A 17,710-nucleotide genomic window follows, 5' to 3' on the forward strand; every position below is an offset into this window, starting at 1 on the left:
GGAGGAGGAGGAGGAAGAAGAGGAGGAAGAGGAAGAAGAGGAGGAGGAGGAAGAAGAGGAAGAGGAAGAAGAAGAGGAGGAGGAGGAGGAAGAAGAGGAGGAGGAGGAAGAAAAAGAAGAGGAGGAGGAAGAGGAGGAGGAAGGTAGGCTCAGAAGAATCAAGACCTTAACCCTCAGGTTCCCCAAACCGAGAGAGTATGCCCTGTGTGGTGCTGTGCTCTCACAGCCCAGTACAGAGTACTGTAACTGGAGCATCCAATCCATATCCACCCAGAGCGCAGGGCGGGGACAGTGCTGAATGTGTCCTTGGATTTCCCCTGAGTTTACTTCCTAAGACGCTCTCTGTGGAATCCCCCTGAAACCAGGGAAGGTGACTCTTCTGAAGTCTCCACGGCCCTCCCCATGAAAATCCTCCCTGTGAAGGCAGAAGGCCTGAGCTCCGGACGGACGCCAACCCAACAGCCCCTCCTCCACGCTGTTCATGCTGCCTGGAAGGCTGCCTGTCATTCCTAAGTGTGAGCCCCTGGGTCCCTCGGGCCCTCTCCTTCCAGCCTTCAGGAATAGTGTGTGGCTCATACCTGGTCCTCCGGGCATTACAGAAAACTTCCTCAACAGGTCTTGGTATCTGTTCTCTGTTCCTCAGCTCTGGCAGGCACAGGGGGCACTGGAGTGAACGTCCTAGACTGACCTGGAGCTGCAGCCCTACCCTGGAGAGCAGGGTGTTCTGGGCTTGGGCACTAGTGGGGGTGAGTGCTTTAGTTTACCTTTGGTAGTAGTGAGGGTCAGCTATCCTCAGTGGTCCCCAACGGCTCCTGCCCCCACGGCTGCATCCTCCTCCCCTGACCCCACCCCCAACCTCTCCTCCACCAATCTCCACCTCCTCAGCTTCCCTTAAGGCCCTCCCTAGCCTTCCCTCCTCAGTCTCTCCCTGTCAGCTCCGGCAAGCTCCGATCGGACTCAGGCAAGGTCCTGGGCCGTGACTGATCAAAGGTTGGAGCATTGTCTCTGGAATGAAAGGGGTGGAACTTCCCTGAAAGCGAAAGTATGGGGTCCAAGTAGAGAGTGGGCCTGGGCGGTTCTGTGACTGGGAAGTCCCAGCTGTTGGTCAACCAATTAATTGGGCTGTGCTGGCAGCCTCTCTACTGGACCTGGTCTCAGGATCCTGCTTGGCTCGCTTCCCTACGACCTCTGCTACCTGGGTACAGTTGTCTGTGCTGATATCAGGTATGACCCTGCCAGGTGGGGGAAGAGGATAGGAGGGTGTTTGGGGGCAGTGGGTGGGGACCCAAGAGGCTGGGACTAGTCTGGCTCTGTTAGATGCTTTTGTGGTCAAGGGTCTGGGCTCTAAGCCCAGGCTGGCTGAGATAGAGTACGAGCTCAGCCCCAGGAGATACGCGCACATCGGAATATATAGACGGCCATACACACTTGCAGAAAGCAGAGACATCCAGGAGGCATACAGAAACAGACATAGAAGCAGAAGACGCCAAAGACGCACTCACAGGCAAGTGTGTGTGCGCACGCACACACACACGTACACACACACACACACACACACACACACGCAGAGGCAATCACATATTACATGACAATCACACACATGGAGAGGCACTAGGACCAGCATGAAGATCTGCAAAGCTGAAACACGCCCAAGTGGAGATGTACCAATGGTTCACAATCATGGCAGGGCCATACCATTTTCCTTGGGTACCTGACATTTATGGGCCCTTCACGGGTCTGAACCCGGCTCCTTTGCTGTTCCCTGGGGGCTCCTGGCCAAATGGCAGAGACATCTCGGATCATATAACTACTCTCTAGGGTTGGAGTTAGACCCAGGAAAGAAAGGGTCTGCTGTGTGCTAGGTCTTGGCCGGTCAGGGAAGGTTTCTCAGAAGAAGAGCTCCCGAGGAAGCTCGGGGCAGCTGGAAGAGCAGGGGCAACTCACGCAAAGACTTGAGGTGGGAGGATGAGCACGGGGCGGCAGAGGGGCGAGAGAGTAAAGCAAGACAAACTAAGGAAGAGCCTTGCATGCCACGTTAAGAAACCTGTACTTCCGTGAGCGATGGCTACCGAGGGGTTTATGTTTATGTTTTGGCAACTGTCAAGGGAGACTGTGTCTCTTTTAAAAATAGGCCTGACCGGCACATACAACAGCTACCGACTGTGTTTGCGAAATCAACATATGAAATTTCCTAAACTCTCGTTATGCCCATAATAACCAAGCGTGAACTGTTCGGCAGATTAAAACGTCCATCTGAACTGCTTCTCTCTGACATCTGCAGCTCTTGCTGAGGCAAGCTTTTCCTTGCCTTGTTGACTTAACTAGATCTCGGAGGCGAACACTGAGGAAGATTGAAACCATATTTTCTTGCCCCCGTTCCATATTTTCAGGAAAGGACTCAGCTTGCAGGGAAAGTTTCAAGGCACGAGCGAACGCCGTAGCGGGCTTTGAAGGACAGAGGATAGCCCAGTCCTGGAGTAGGTGGGGAGGAAGAATGTGGTTTGTCCCAGAGAGAAACAGAGAGTGGGAGTTGGTGCAAGAGGAAAGATCTAGAAGAAGGCAGAAACAAGGCCGGAGATAGGGAGGCCTGAGATGGAAGGGCCATGCTAACTTCCCTGTACCTGGCCTTGCAATTGGTAATGACCGGGAAAGAGTTGAGTCCAGACTGTCACGGATCTGCAGGATCTTGGCGCTTAATACCAAGTCAGTCAGGGAGTGATTTCCAGTAGTGGAAATAGGAGATAGGGAGCGGCTTTGTGGCCACAGAGGGAAGGCATGGAGTGGGGTCCACAGATCATCTCGGTGGGCACCAGAATGACACCTGACCAGGCCATCCTTGGGTGGGGCACCCACCCACACTGGAGAATCCATACTTCTGAACTGTACTCTCGGTGAAAGAGAGAGGAGACGGACAGACTCTCAAGCCTGGAGGAGGCTCTGTCACAGTAGAAACAGCCTGGAGGAGCCACTGAGCAGAGACGACACAGAGCTGAGGAGTCCTTGGACGAAGGGAATTCACTGGGTCCTAAAAGCCAGGCCCAACTTGGAGATTAAAGAGAGAGAGGATCGGGAGGGGACACAGCTTGAGAGGGGACCAAAGACTGCACAATCAGCAGGATGGAGGGGGTCCCATGAGCTAAAGTAACATGCATACTCGGGAACGAAGCAAAGAATTGTCAGTCTAGAAAGAGAGGAATTTGAAAACCAAGCTATAGGGCTTGGGGTGGCTTGAGGGCAATGGGGAGTCACAGAAGTCCCGGGAGGTCAAGAATGGTTGGAATAGCTGCTGAGAGCTGCAGAACCCCAAGTGGTACCGCTGCAGCCAGAGGGGCTGTTTGGTAACCATGATGGCTGCCCTTTAGTACAGGCCTGGTTTGGTAGGAAGGCAGGTGAGCACCGTGTGCCCAAAGACTCCTGTGTAGCCTGCCATGGCATTTCGTGTGTCCAGCTACCCCTCCTTATCCAGATTCTGGCCCCAGGCTCCCCTGCAAGGATTTCCTAGTCTGACTGTCTTGCAGTCCTCAAAGGGAAAAGAACTCTTTTGGGGTAGCATCTGATCCTCTAGTTAGGAGCACCCACCGACCACCCATTGTCCATAGCTTCTGAAGAGACATGTGAGCCAGGCTGAGTGGCTTGAGGCTGGATCCTGCCCCTTTCTGAGCAGATAACACTCCTCAGGGTTCCTTGTGGGGATCAGATCTGCGTCAGCACTGGGCTGGACACGTAGTCAGTGCTTAGTAAAATCAAGATGAACTCTTACCAACCAAGGCAGGGCCTGTCTTATACTTTCCCAACACCCCTGTGGTCAGAGAGTGCAGAGGATGCAACAGGGGCAGCTGCCCTCTCCCACCCTAGACACAGAAGGTCACCACAGAAGAAGGAGGCCAGCCAGAGAGTGCCATTTAAGTAAGATCAGACTGTGTGGGGCATGGTCCCTGAACCTGGGTGCCAGGCAGCATGATGACCTGTGGTCAGGGTGGGGCTGATAAGCCCTAACCAATCATCTGAGCTTCCCTCCCTCTCCTGGGCTTCCTTGAAGCAGCTGGTGGCCTCTGAAACTCCAGAAATGCAGGCCTCAGCTGACTCCATCAGATACCTTGCTGGAGGGCTAGACCCTAGGGGACGGCCTCTGTCCAGCATGCCTTAAGTCCCAGGAAGGGCAGTTTCTGACTCACCCAAGGGTCTGGTCTACTTGGATTTGTCCTGGTATGGTAGGAAACTCTGAAGAGGGCTGGGAACTATGCCTCTATTGGATCAAATCTTTTTTCCTCCTCTTCCTCTTCCTCCTCTTCCTCTTCTTCCTCTTCCTTCTCTTCTTTTTTTTTTTTAAAGATTAATTTGCTTTATGTTATGTGTGTGTCTCTGTGTGTGTGCGCATGTGTGTGTGTGTGTGGGCTTGGATGTATGTCTGTGTACCGTGTGTGTGTGTGTGTGTGTGTGTTGCTTGGATACATATCTATGTACCATGTGTGTGTGCACGAGTGTATGTGTGTGTGCTGCTTGGATGTATGTCTGTGTACTGTGTGCGTGCCTCGGAGATCAGAAGAGCATATTGGTTGCTATGGAACTAGAGTTACAGATGGCTATGAGCCACTGTGTGGGCGCTGGAAATTGAGCACGGGTCCTCTGTAAGAACAAGTAGCGCTCCTAACCACTGGACCATCTTTTCAGCCCCATCCAGCCCTTCTTTTGACTCGGTTTCTGGAAGGGCATACAGGGAGCTTGCTGGCCCAGCACCATCCCCCACTCATGTCTGGCTTGCACAACATGGTGGGCAGGAGGTTCCAGTGGCCAGGAAGTCTGTCTCTTCTCTTCCACCCATAGTTAAACATACGGTCAGAAGAGCAAACAGCCAGGCTCTGCTAGCTAAACGGAATGTGGTGGTGGTGGTGCCTGTCAGGGGCCTGAACAGTGGGTGTCTCCCATGCTCTTGAGACCCTCAAGGTTGGGGTTTGGCAAGGGGGGGAAGTACAGAAGGTAGGAAATACTTTGGGATCCTCGGCTCCAGGTTAAATATAGACCCGAAGCTCCTCCCACGGCCTTCCCTTCAGGCTGTGTGGTGAAGATAAGTAACTGGGTGCCTGAGGCTAGGGCCCTAGGGCACCATTGTACCCTCCTCCAGATCAGTCAGGAAGGGAATGCTTCTTAAGAGACTTCCTGTTTGAGCAGAAGGGATCCTGCCTTTTGTGCTGAAGGGGTGAGCCCACGTCTCTGGAGGGATTGAAGAGGGTCTGTGGGAGGAAAGGACGGGTGAGGTTTAGGCCTTAGAATCTAAAATCCTAGAAGTTTGGGTTGTGGGTACTGGGTCCTGCCCTTGTGGGTTGTGGGTTGGGCTGGTTCCCAGAGTAAGCAAGCTCAGCACTCCTTCAAATTCAAATGGGAATTACTAGGGCTCAGTGAAGGCGGACACCTGGGAGAGAGCCTTCTGGGAAGGCACTCTGCTAGCAAAAGTTGTCTGCATCCTAACACGGATTGCACTGGGCACTGGGCACACAGAAGGTTCTGGCTAGCCCCGGGGCTGGCATACATTTCTTTTCCCATAGAAAAGACAAATCCTTCCTGCACCATGTTCCAGGGTCCCACCGAACCCCAGAGAGTTTAGCCAGGGGTGTGTGTCTGCTTCCTGGACTGGGCTGGGCACCCTCTAGGCTTCCTTCAGCTGCTTTCTCACTGCCAGCTCTCTTGCTGCCAGGATGCTATCGCCACGGACAGGGGACCCTGGACCAGAGCTTAAAAGCCCCAGAGAGCCTAGGAAGTCACAGACCCTACCTGTAAGCACCTGGAAGTCCAACAGTATGAAGGAGCAAAGCACGCATCCCGGGGACGGCATGAAACCCAGCCTGGGCTCACTGAAGAGGACCCTTTTCCGGACCAGCCTGCGAGCTTCAACACACAAGCCCAAGGAGGACGAGGGCCTGCTCAGGCGGAGCTCCCGTTTTCTGTTCAGGTCCTTGAGACGGGCCCTAGATGAAGGCCTAACTGCTGGGCATCCCCAAGGCACTGCTGTACCAGAGAAGCCCTCCAGGGTCACAGATGGTGTCAGCCAGCAGGCAGCCACTGGGGTGGAGGCTGAGGATCTGGAACGCCAGGCAGGTAAGGCCGCACGTAACACTGTAAGAGAAAACGGAGGGCAGAGGGGGCAGGAGCTGAGCTGGGTATCTTGACTCTCCTTGAGGCCTAACTCACCCAGATCCTGCCTTCTGCACAGATTCTTTTAGTTTTTAGTAAGGGAAGCCCTTTATCCTCAACACAGCCACTGGACAAATGGGAAACATCAGGTTTAGCTAAGTGACTTGCTAACCAGTAGAGAGGTGGGATTTGAACCCAGAACCTCACGGCTGTAGAACTACAAACCATGCACCACCTTTCACAGCCTGGCTCCTTGAACGAACTCATCCTAGGCATTGGGCACTGAGCCCCTCTGCTCACAGGGTCACAGAGGTTCATGGAAGCCATGTTTACTTGGGGGAGCAGCTAAGGGATTGTTGGGGAGAACAAATGGAACTTGGACTCCAAAGAAGGGACCCAGCAGAAGCAGAGAACTTGAACACGGGGTGGGAAGAGAACGAATGGTACAGCAGAGAGGCTGGCTCTGGACTTAAAGGCAGGGCACACCCTGCCCGAGCTCTGACCCTATTAGACCTGTAATTACAGTCACATATGAGGTCACTAGGACCAGCTCAGCAGAGATGGTAGAGAGGATTGGGGGTGGTGGGTGCAAGGTGGAAGGTACTGGTTACTATATGGCCTGCCACGCAGTCAGGAAGAACCCAAATTGCTGTTTTCAGCCAGGTTCGGGGCCTCGGCACTGTTCCTTCTAACGTGACTATTAGCAGGGACTTCTGTCAGGTAGAGCAATTCAGTTGTGCACAGGACATCTGGGTAGTGGCCAGGCGGTCCAGCCCAAAGCTCCCGTGCAACCTAGATGTCTGGATTGGTACCAGGACTCTGGGTTGATCCCTCACGTTGCTCCCTTTCTAAATTGGGATTGCAGAAAGTAAATCCGTGGCTGACCTCATCACTGAGCGGCAGCTAGTGAAGGCCTTTGAGCAGTTGCGGTATCTGGAGACGCAGCTAGTAGCGGACAAAACCTCACGCACCTTTACACAGGACCCCACCGCCTATGCGCGGCGCGCTATGGACCTTTGTCTACATTACGACGGAATGGCTGCGGAGATAGGAGCCATTGTACGCGAGGCGCTGAATTCCGAGGGCGTGGATCGAGACGCTCTGGCGGAACTGGCCCAAGTGGTGCACTTGGAAGAGGAGGCCCATCAGACCGCCCAAGCCGAGGGTGATTTCTTGAGTACACCCCGCCACTGGCGTCAGCACTGGGAGGACGCGGTGCGGCTCAGCGCTCAGGAGCGCGTGCAGCAGGCAGGCGCCAAAGTCATCCCGGGGGCTGCAGAGGGCGCATCCGACCTGGCCCAGCTTCTGGCTGAGCTCGGCGGCGTGGTTCGCCGCGACCTGCAGAAGGTGCGATCAGAGATGCAGCCCGCTTACGAAGCCACCGACTTCCCAGTGTGGGAGACCTACTTGCGTGCCTTCCACAGCGCAGTGGCCCAGCGCCTGCAGGAGCTGGCGCGAGACGCCCGCGGCTGTGAGCAGCTCTACGTGCTGTTAGACTGGGCCGCTAATGTTTATGGCAGGTGAGGCCTGAGCTAGGGTATTTTAGGCACTCGACTTAAAATACCGGGTTTTTAAAATAGCAGATACCACTAAGCACCAAGAGACCCAGGAAACCCGCTGCAAGAACATAGGGCACCTTCCTTCCCCGTCGCTGGCAAAGGCGATGGGGCACGGAGAAGAAGACTTAGCTATCCTTTGTGCTAGGCTGTGTGCTCCCATCCCAGGGTTTCCTAAGAGACTACCCACCTACAGGTTCACAAAGCTAGAAAGTCTCTCTTGTGCCTTTCCCGTCTGTGCCCAGGAGCCCCATAGAGCAAGGCTAATCCATCAAGGAAAAGGGCGGCTTTCCAGGCAGAGCGCGCATTCACATGCAGAGTACAGCCTGCAGGGGGTCTTCCAGTCGTGGCACCTGCTGTGTAACAAGAGTGTTTTAAGTCCCCAGATGAATGGGCCCCAGCAAGAATACATAAGGGTATACATAAAGGCTGCCAGAGTCCTGGCGTCTTTAACATTGCCGTGTGATCTCAAGCTATTATCAGCCCCTGTCTGGGACTCCATAACTTGGGTTGAATGGTGACGGTGCCGGAGGATGTCGCTTACAACTCAGTCCTTGAACGTATGCTAATTGTGAGGGCAGAGGACATGTTTAGGCCTCTGGCAGAGGCCCATGTGAACAGCTCCTTAAGCGGTCTGAGCAGGACCAGCTGGATGCTTGAGTGTCAAGAAGTCCACCCCTTCCAGAGGTTTCTGGGAAAGGGAGTGATGGCATAGCCCTCTGGAGGGTAGGGAAATGGGAAGTGTCAACAGAAGCTGAGTTCAAGACTCTCATGATGGCTGTAGACTTTGAGCAGGTTAGGGAGAGGAGGCGACCGGTGGAACATTGGAGTCCTGCCTGGGTCCTAACAACCCTCACTCCATCCTACTTTTCAGCCCTGACTTCCTGGGCGCCCCAGACTTGGCGCTGCCCACCGAACCGCTGCCCCCACTCCTAGAGCCTGCCCTGTGGGCTCGACTGGAAAGTGACTACACTAGCTTCCTAGAGGTGAGGCTGGGGAGGCTCCGGGCTCCAGAGGCTGGGTGCTCCAAGAGACTTGATGTGGAGGATTGGGGTTGTGCTGCCAGTACCGTGACACTAGTCCCTGCAGGCGCGAAATGGAGTTCCGAAGACAGGGGGCGCCCTTACCTTCCTCCTGGAAAGCTTCTCACCACAGGCCACTCCTAACCCAACAGACCAAGATCACCAGCTGTTTTGACAGCATCTTGCAGCTGGAGCAGAGTCGCTGGGAAGCCGGCGAGGACCTGGAAGTGCTGCAGGGCCTCTACCACGCGCCCTTGTCCATCGATGTGCACATGGTGCGTGCGGGAGGGGGCTGAAGGAAGGGCTTGTGTTCGGGACTCGGGCCCCTGATAGAGATCCCTCAGAGCTAAGTTTTACTTAGAGAGGAACCTGTGGGGTGACCTAGACTCCTGGGGCACATGGCCAGACTAAGTCACAGAACCTCGCGGGGAGGGAGGTGATTCTCACATTGGGCCACTGAAAACCTGCAGTGAGGGGTGGGCTGGGTTCAGGACTCAACTGCTCTCAGCATGCGGCATCCCTGACAGCTGGTAGCTGAGCACGTGAAGGCGGCTGGCGCAATCTCCGCGGAGCTAGAGGCCACCACCCTGCAGATCTGTGCGCGTGCGCTCTGCCTCTTTGTGCCCAGGTGCGAGTAGCATTCTCTTCCCGGGACGGGTGCCCAGGAATGGGTGGGGTCCCTGGTGTGAGGCCCTCATCACTGGTGACGACCTAACGAGGGTGCCGACCTGAACTTAGAGGAATAATTGTTTCCGACCCCCAGGTTCGAAAAGGCTTTTCTGGCGTCGAAGGCCGTGAGCGAATGGTACCTGGGTGCTTACATTAACGCCTGCGTAGAGCTGAGGTAGGTCGCCCTAGCTCCAGGACATTGCCAGCCACTGCCAGCAGGAGGCGCGCGAGCCCAGGAAAAGAGATCAGAAGCAGCGGTGGCTGGGGACTGGAATAGGGAAAGAAACTTAGTGGCTTCTTGTGGGTTCCCCAAGGTTTTCCGGGATTGTCCCCTGTTCACCTTGGCCTTAACAGGCTCAGCAGAGTTAGGACCCTGGAACAAATGAGGGGCTTCAAGGCTGACCAGAGGCTGAGGAGGCCGAAGAGATAGGGTCGCCTGGCTCCTTGTTTATTCCCTCCATCCCATTCCTTTTTCCTAAGTTTACCTTCTCCTCCGAAAACCCCCCTTCCTGAGTCCCATCCTGGACCACCTTAAGCACCTCTACCCTCAGAAGACAAGGTCCCCTCTACTTGGCAGAGACTGCAACCAGCACTCCAGACCACACCAAGTGCCCTCTTCCCCACAGATATGCTAGTCTGGGGAATACAGCCATTTGGGTCACCTTGTGGGTTGGGATCCAGAGTTGCCCATTGTTGGCTGTGTGCCCTGGGACATCACCTTGGTGCCTCTTTCCTCTTCTAACAAAGCCAGAGCCTGCTTCTTCAGGCCATGGGTACTGAGTCCATATATGAGCTCTCTCTCTCTCTCTCTTTTTTTAAAAAGATTTATTTATTATGTATACAGCATTCCACCTGCATGTATGCCTGCAGGCCAGAAGAGGGCACCAGATCTCATTATAGATGGTTGTGAGCCACCATGTGGTTGCTGGGACTCGAACTCAGGACCTCTGGAAGAGCAGCCAATGCTCTTAACTTCTGAGCCATCTCTCCAGCCCCATATGAACTTTTAGTGAGCACTGTGATACACCAGGCACTATGTGCCTGCTCCATTCACTCAAGGTGACTTCCCAAGGCCAGGGTACCCACGTACAGGTAGGCAAGCAGATGCTGTACATCCAGTAACCCATGCAGTGAGGAGTTGACCCAGGCCTGCCTGTGCCCAAAGGAAGATCACAGGGACGCTCAGTTCCCCATCATGATCTTCCCTAACCGGGCCAGGCTAGTCTTCAGCTCTGGAGGGACTTAGCTCCAGGAAGCAGCCTCCCCGTCTTGATAGGCAGCACTCTCTATTGGGTATAGCCTGGTCCTCAGTTTTCTCAGCAGTGAAGTGGGACATTGTCATCCTCGGAGACAGGGATGAAGCTCGTTGGAGCGTTTGTGTCAGGCATGGCTATGCCACAATGTCCCATCACCAAGAGGCATGGAGGGCTGTCTCGAAGCTGCCAGGTGGGATCTATGTCATGGGGCTGAGGTGCCACCAGGCTGCTAGAGTTAATGATTGGCTCTCGGGGCTTTAATGTTGTCCTTTTATTCAGTTCTGCTCCCTTGGGCACTACTTGGCACAACCCCAGGGACAGTGCAGTCTAAATCAGTGATTCTCAACCTGTGGGTCGAGCTCCTTTTCACGAGGGTCATGTATCAAATATTCTGCATGTCAGATGTTTGCATCATGCCTCATTACACTATGAAGAAGCAACTAGAATCATTGTATGGCTGGGCCACCACACCCTGAGGAGCTGTATTAAAGGGTCGCAGCGTTAGGAAGGTAGAGAACCATGAATGAGGGAGCAGAGGCAGGGCAGTGCTGTGGCTGGGCTGCAGGGCTGTGTGGGTCTTGCTTCTCTGCCTATTTACCAAGCTCATTCCTTGTCTTGGCTCCTCCCCAGAACCAGTCTTCTGGCCAGGTTCCCGGGAACCATAAAGGAACTGGAGAGACCCCTGGTGGCTGCCACCAATAACTTCCAGAAGCATTTGCTCCAGATTGCACAGCAAGACATTCAGGTGAACTGGCTGAGTTCTGTGCCTGGCAGATACCCGTCTACACCCTAACGTCCCAGGCCCAGGTCACGGCATTCTTTTGCCTTACGTGGGTTCGTGAGTTCTCAGCTGAACAAGGGCAGTTGGGAAGCACCCACCATCCCACTGTAACTCCTTCTGCTCGGTGATCAACACCCAAGCTCTGGGATGGTGGGCCAAGAAATAAGGCCTTAGAGCCCCTTGACCAGACACTCAAGGTGCACCCAGCACACACCCTAAGCAGGGCCTGACAAGACTCTCAGACCCAAACCGTGCCCATTGGAGGAGACACTATGGAAAGCTGAGTGATAAAATCTGAGCCTGGCAGTGAAGGGGGTGAGGGATGGTGAACAGAGCTCACTCCTATCCCCTTCTGTCCCCAGCCACTATTCAAGGTGCTATATACCAGGAACTGGCTCACACAGGACACACTGCATCCACTCATGGACAAGGTGGTGGACTTTGCACATCACCTTGAGCATGTGACCCCACCACTGGCACAGGTACCAGGAAGCGGGTGGCTGGCTCGGGTGTGCAGGGACCATGGCTTTGATCCTGACCCTACCCTCATTCTCCCAGGACACTCTGCAGGAGGTGCACCGTTTTGTGGTCCGAGAATACCTGGGGCAGGTGCTGAGGCCCCACGAGAGGTTCAGTGGCTTGGATCGAGTGAAGGGCTCCCACAAGATGAGCCTGGATGCCCAGGCCATTAGCAACACTTTCCGGGGCTTGGTAGGAGCATCGTCTGAATGTCAAGCAGGGCAACCCCTATTCTATTGTTTTCATCCGGTAAAGAGCCCTTACAGCGGGTGCAGGAGCCGGTACTGAGAAGAGAGCTTCCACTAGTCCTTCAGACTCCACAGGGAAGATGGCAGTGGGGCTGGACTCTAGAAAGGGGGGTGGGTATCCCTTAACATTGTATACATTTGTGAATGCAGGCAAAGAAGGGGTGAAGGTTATGGTGGGCAAGGTCTGTGAGAGATCTTTCCCCTCTCAGGACGGGCGCACTTTGAGCCCAAACCCCTTATCTGGCCTTCTGGTCTCCTACTGGTGACACCTTCCTGGTCAGGGCTCGGATTTCCTGTCTGTGCAGACAGGAAGACAACTCTCCAGCATCACTGCAGATGTCCACTCTGTGGAATCTCATGGGCGAGCTACCGGCGGGCAGACACATGGGAGGAGTGTTGCAGGGCATTACAGGCAGGGACTCCTTGGGGAGGTGGGCCACACACATTCACACACACACACACACACACACACACACACACACACACACACACACACACACACACACTTCAGAGCCCTGTCTCCTTAGGGTTCTGAAGCCAAGTGGCTGGACCAAGCCATCCCGTCGGTGGCTGAGATCCTGGGCGAGACATACAAAGACGACATCCGGCGGCACCTGGAAACACTTATACGGAGCTACCCGGACATCAGGTTAGCAGACTCCTCCCCCACTAGCTTCTGACCGAGAGTCAGGGGTCAATGGAACCTGGCACTCGCACCTTCCAGCAAAGTCCTATTGACTGTGGGTGCAGGCGTGGGACGGAGGGAAGAGCGAGCTTGTCAGGGCGGAGAGAACTGTGGCTTAGCGGGGAAGCGAACCGCGACGGACCCGTGTGTGCGCATGCCCGCGAGGAAAGGGGACCCGGGAGCGAAGGCAAACGGGCCACCCCCTCTCTCGTGTTCTCCACCATCTGTGGACAACGTGGCCCCTTTCTCGGGCTCAAACCCTCTCGGGAAGTCCTCAAAGTCCTCGACAGCCGCGAACAGGCTCGGATCCCGGGTCGTGTGGGGCATTGAGTCATCGGAGCCCGTGGAAATCCCGGCTCTCCCCAGTGCTCTCGGAGATTCCAAGATGGAAAAGTCACTGAAAACCCCTGCTCTGGCCCCTTCCCTGGCTCCCTGCTGCTCGCAGCCTGTTCGTTCTAGTAGATTTGGATATGGGTGATGGCTCGTTAGCCCCCTTTAAGTTTGCAATTTCCCTACCGCTCCTGGGGATTCCCCAACTAGGGTTTGGCTCTCCCTCTCTGGTTCCGAGGGTGATCCTGGATGGTTGTGAGGAACCAGTGGGGAGGCAGTGACTCAGAGTGCCCCTTTGTACCTGCCCACCCTCCATGTCCCCTCCGCTCTCCCTACACCCACACACCTCTGCCCTGTCTTGCACACTGTGAGGACGTTCCCCAGCCGGCCACCTGGCCTGGCCACTACCTCCCTAGCAGCCTCCCTAGGAGCCTTCCCTAGATCAGATTTCTTGCGTTGCCTCTGCGAGGAGTTTCTTCCCACTGTGCATATGCCACCTCCCCTGTCTCATGCCTGTGTGTTCTAGGCCCACTTACTGTGTACCCCAGGCCCACACTCCCGCCTCCTTTTAGAGCCCCCTCCTCTCCCAGCCAGGGATAGTACCCGCCTTTCAGCCTCTCTGACACAGCTCCAGGAATGCTGGGTGAATCATACTTCCTCCCAAGCCTGGGTTCCTCCCTTCCCTGGGGCTGGGGCGAGGGCTGGAGGGTGCCAAGGGGCACGGCTCTGCAGTGAGGACCCTGTGTCTCTACAGGCGAGACCACATTCTGGCCATTCTGGCACTACGCAGACTCGGTCGCCGTCGGAACCAGAATCTCTTGCAGCACACCCAAGACCTGCTGAGGGCAGCCCACGAGAACAGGCCCTCCTCACACCACGTGCTCTTTGAGGAGATTGAAGTGCCCACCTCTGTGGATGTGCTCATCACCTGCATCTAGGGCTGAATGTCGAGCAGGAGCCTCCTAGGCAGAGGATCTGTCACCCTCCCTTTGACTGACCCCAAGTTGGGAGCCTAGTGAGTCATTCTGGCCCTTTTCCCAGCTCCGAAGCCTGGAGCCTTGGAATTTTTGGTCTTAGTTGCCTGGATGCTCAGCCAGGGGGAACCAAGAGATGAGGCATCCCAGGCATTTGTGGGGGAGTCTTTTGGGGTTGCGGCACCTCCTTACAGGACTTCAGGCCAGGGGAGGCTTCCCTTTCTGACTGCTCAGCACATCCACCCTATAGTGCGAAGCTGAGGATTCCAAAAATAAATGTGAATTAAAATAGCACCTAAGGTTGGGCACGCTGAGATGGTTGGGAGAGGTGATGCTGGACTGAATGAATGGCATGCCAGAGCCAGTCCTGAGCTGGAAAGCCCCTGCCCGAAGAGCCTTCGCTCCTCCTTCAGAGATTGTGTCCCCAACACCCACATGGCAGCAAGCAACCACGTTCAACTCCAACTCCAGAGGCTCAAACGCCCTCTCTGGCCTCTGTGAGTGTGTGCTTGTGCTGTACACAGACATGCATGCTGGCAAGGCGCCTGTGCAGGAAGTAAAAATAAATATATTTAAAAGGCAACAACAAAACAAAGCCAGAGACCCTCACCCTGGGTCCCTAGCCACAGATACCACATTGGTCTTGCCCAGAGGGGGTAGACAGAACTCAGCCTCTTGCCAGGCACCTGAGCCCTTGTGAGCACCAGTCCTGCGGCTTGTGCTAGTCTAGTTTCCTGTAGCAAAGACTTTCAAACAATAAAAGTTGTCAGGTCACTGTGTGGTGGTGTACGGGTGGGAAAGTAACCATGCTGGCTTCAGCCTTGGATACATTTCCAGGAGACTATGCACCTGCACTCTAGAGAACTGGAAATTTGTCTCTAGCCTCCTGGGAAAGGCTGGAGACCTATTTGCATTGTCTCCAATTCCCAGGGAGGATGTGAGCCAACCAGGATTAATGGAGTGGGGGTCTATGATGGTTTTCTCATTCTACTGTTTCCCAGCAGACTGCCATTGTAACTTTGGGCTTGACCCTGACAATAGCTGGCGTGGGGTTGGGTAACTGCAGGTGGTCTGGGGTTCCAAAAGTCCATGAAGCTTCCCTCCTCGAGTGTAAGACAGGGTTCTAAAAAATGCTACAGTGCGAGGGAGGCAGGCAAAGCATCTTTCCCTGCTCTCCCGGACCCCTCTGTGCTAAGACGGGGTTACAGAGCCATGTCTGAGTCTGCTGGGAGCCCAGGGGTAATTGTCCGGAATTCTTAGTTCCCTTCTAGGAGCAGGGGTCAGGGGTGGTATGACCAGACACACACACCCCACCCACCCCACCCCACCCGTGTGTGTATCAGGGCTGGGTGCCAGCGGCAGGTCCAGACTTGGGGAGGGCTGGAAGGGGAAGTGGTGAGGGCAGGGAGTGCAAGAATGAGGAAGTGAATTGCTGAAGTTCCCAGGCTCCAAAGCCAGAGGTGAAAGCCAGGAACTTTTACCTGTTGACACTTGATAAAGCAGCTCATCCTGCCAGTGGGGAAATCGAGGCCTGTAGAGAGCGAGTGGCCTGAAAAGCTCATAACCTGGAGTTCAGGGTGTGAGAGGCACTTCTATCACAGAGGGGGAGATGTAGGTCCTATAGGTGCCCTTCAGTAGGCATCAGAGTCCTGGCAGCTCAGATGGGGTCCTGAGAGGTAACAGAAAACCTGATCCTAGCCAGCCTCTCCCCAGAGAACCCTCTGCCTCCCTCCACCCTACACTTGAGTCTCACTCCTCACCAGGGCAGCAAGGCTCCATCCCGGCTGTGCTGTGCCACCTGAGCCTCGGGGCTGAGTGAGCTTCCTGGCCAAACTGAAGAGAGAAGAGAGTTTAGTCCCAGCTCTGCAACTGTCTAGATGGGTCTGTAGGTGAGTCTTTGTGCCTGTCCGTGCCTCACTATTTCCAGCTATGAAATGGTCATGCCGTCAGTGCCTCTCAGCCAGAGGAGTTGGCAGAGAGCTGGCTGAGGAGCGTGGGACAGGAGCTAGCCATAAAGTCAGACCCCTGACCTCTCTATGATCCTATGACCCAGCAAAGGGGTCTGCAAAACAATGTTGAAAGTTGATCCTGAGTGCAGTCATGAGGCCAGGGGCCAGGGGGAACGGAATGGGACCTTGAGTGTTCAGGAGAGCACAAGGTGCGTGGGTATCACTGGTTTGGAGAGATTTGGAGGACGTGCCATGAAGAGCACCATACTGAATGGAGGAGGACTTAGGCCTAGTCCCTCTCACAGCCTTGGACAAAGAGCCTTCCTTAGGATTTCTAGACCTGGAAACAGGAAATCTGGGTTTCCTGGCCGGAAGTGCACATTTAGAATACTGGTACCTTGTGTAAGGAATGGCCGCATTGCTTCTCTGTGTGTGTTCCTCTGAGCCCTGCAGGGACTGAGCACTGGGCCCACCTCCCCAAGGCTCAGTCACAGGGAGACAGAGGCCAAGGGAGCAGTCAGAAAAACTGGCTGGGGACAAGATGTCAGGCTTGAATGAAGGACTCTGGCTGGGGACAAGATGTCAGGCTTGAATGAAGGACTCTGGCTGCTCAATATCTGGTTCTGAGAGCAGTGTGGTTTGGGAGCCTCCTATCCCCCACCTATACCCACTACCCAGAGAGACTCCTTAGGGTCTCTGCTGTCTGTGCCAAGCTTGAGGGTAAGCTGTGTGTGTGCATGTGCACGTGTTCCTGTGTGTGTGTGTGTGTGTGTGTGTGTGTGTGTGTGCTAATCCTTGTCAACATTGTTAACCTGTCCCACAGGATAGAGCCTGGGTTCAGCTTCTACTCCTCCCACAAGCGAAGGGGCCTGGAACTATCTTCTTTGCCTCTCAACCTCTAAGCATAGCTGTCTCTTGGTCCCCAGCCTCTGCCTGCCCCCTCCCACAAGGCCTCTGTGATGATCTCTGTCCCCTTGTCCTCTGGGCTCTGACCCATCCCGGTTCAGTGTGCCATGCTGACACAGCCACATGACTGGGGACATGGGTCAGCTGTCCCAGCCCTATCCTCTGGAGCTTGTTACCTGAGTCCCTTTCCTCGCTGAGGTCCAGTCCCATAGAATGGAATGGCAAGTAGGGAGGGAGCTTAGGGACAAGTCAGGCTGTCACAGATCCTGATGTAAGGAGGGAGCTTAGGGACAAGTCAGGCTGTCACAGATCCTGGTGTAAGGAGGGAGCTTAGGGACAAGTCAGGCTGTCACAGATCCTGGTGTAAGGAGGGAGCTTAGGGACAAGTCAGGCTGTCACAGATCCTGGTGTAAGGAGGGAGCTTAGGGACAAGTCAGGCTGTCACAGATGCTGGTGTAAAGGTACTTTAGGTGGCAGTCATCCTGTCATCCTCGAACCTTTCCAGCCTCTCCCTCTTCCTTCCTTGGCCGCTGATCCTGGCTCCTTCCTTCCTGGCCCCAGACCTCCGCAAGCCACCCTCAGTGACTTTGAGGTGTTTCCTGCACAGCCTCTCATCATTGACCAGGCTTCAGGGGGCAGGGGCAGGAGGTAGCACCACACTCTATTCCCAATCTTCCTTCCTTTGC

The 17,710-nt window shown here is 54.9% G+C and overlaps 1 protein-coding gene across 4 annotated transcripts; it reads left to right on the forward strand.

Annotated features, from left to right (window-relative positions):
* Positions 1-922: 922 nt before the first annotated feature.
* Positions 923-14,943, forward strand: Exoc3l4 (exocyst complex component 3-like 4). Of its 4 annotated transcripts, none has more exons than NM_001106759.2 (12): positions 939-1,224; positions 5,693-6,093; positions 6,995-7,649; positions 8,560-8,671; positions 8,860-8,982; positions 9,235-9,335; positions 9,471-9,551; positions 11,263-11,377; positions 11,776-11,895; positions 11,972-12,124; positions 12,708-12,829; positions 13,950-14,463. In NM_001106759.2, exons 2-12 carry the CDS (start codon positions 5,694-5,696, stop codon positions 14,131-14,133), a joined length of 2,166 nt encoding a protein of 721 aa, NP_001100229.1. In that variant the 5' UTR covers positions 939-1,224; position 5,693; the 3' UTR covers positions 14,134-14,463. The 4 variants fall into 4 exon arrangements, with proteins under 4 accessions (XP_063117855.1, NP_001100229.1, XP_006240635.1 ...); XM_006240573.5 differs by lacking the exon at positions 939-1,224 and adding an exon at positions 5,044-5,197 and having other exon boundaries at positions 13,950-14,943; XM_006240576.3 differs by lacking the exon at positions 939-1,224 and adding an exon at positions 5,162-5,250 and having other exon boundaries at positions 13,950-14,943.
* The last annotated feature ends 2,767 nt before the right edge of the window (positions 14,944-17,710 follow it).

This window comes from Rattus norvegicus, chromosome 6 (genome assembly GCF_036323735.1).
Source record: "Rattus norvegicus strain BN/NHsdMcwi chromosome 6, GRCr8, whole genome shotgun sequence".
In the NCBI taxonomy this organism is placed as follows: domain Eukaryota; kingdom Metazoa; phylum Chordata; class Mammalia; order Rodentia; family Muridae; genus Rattus; species Rattus norvegicus.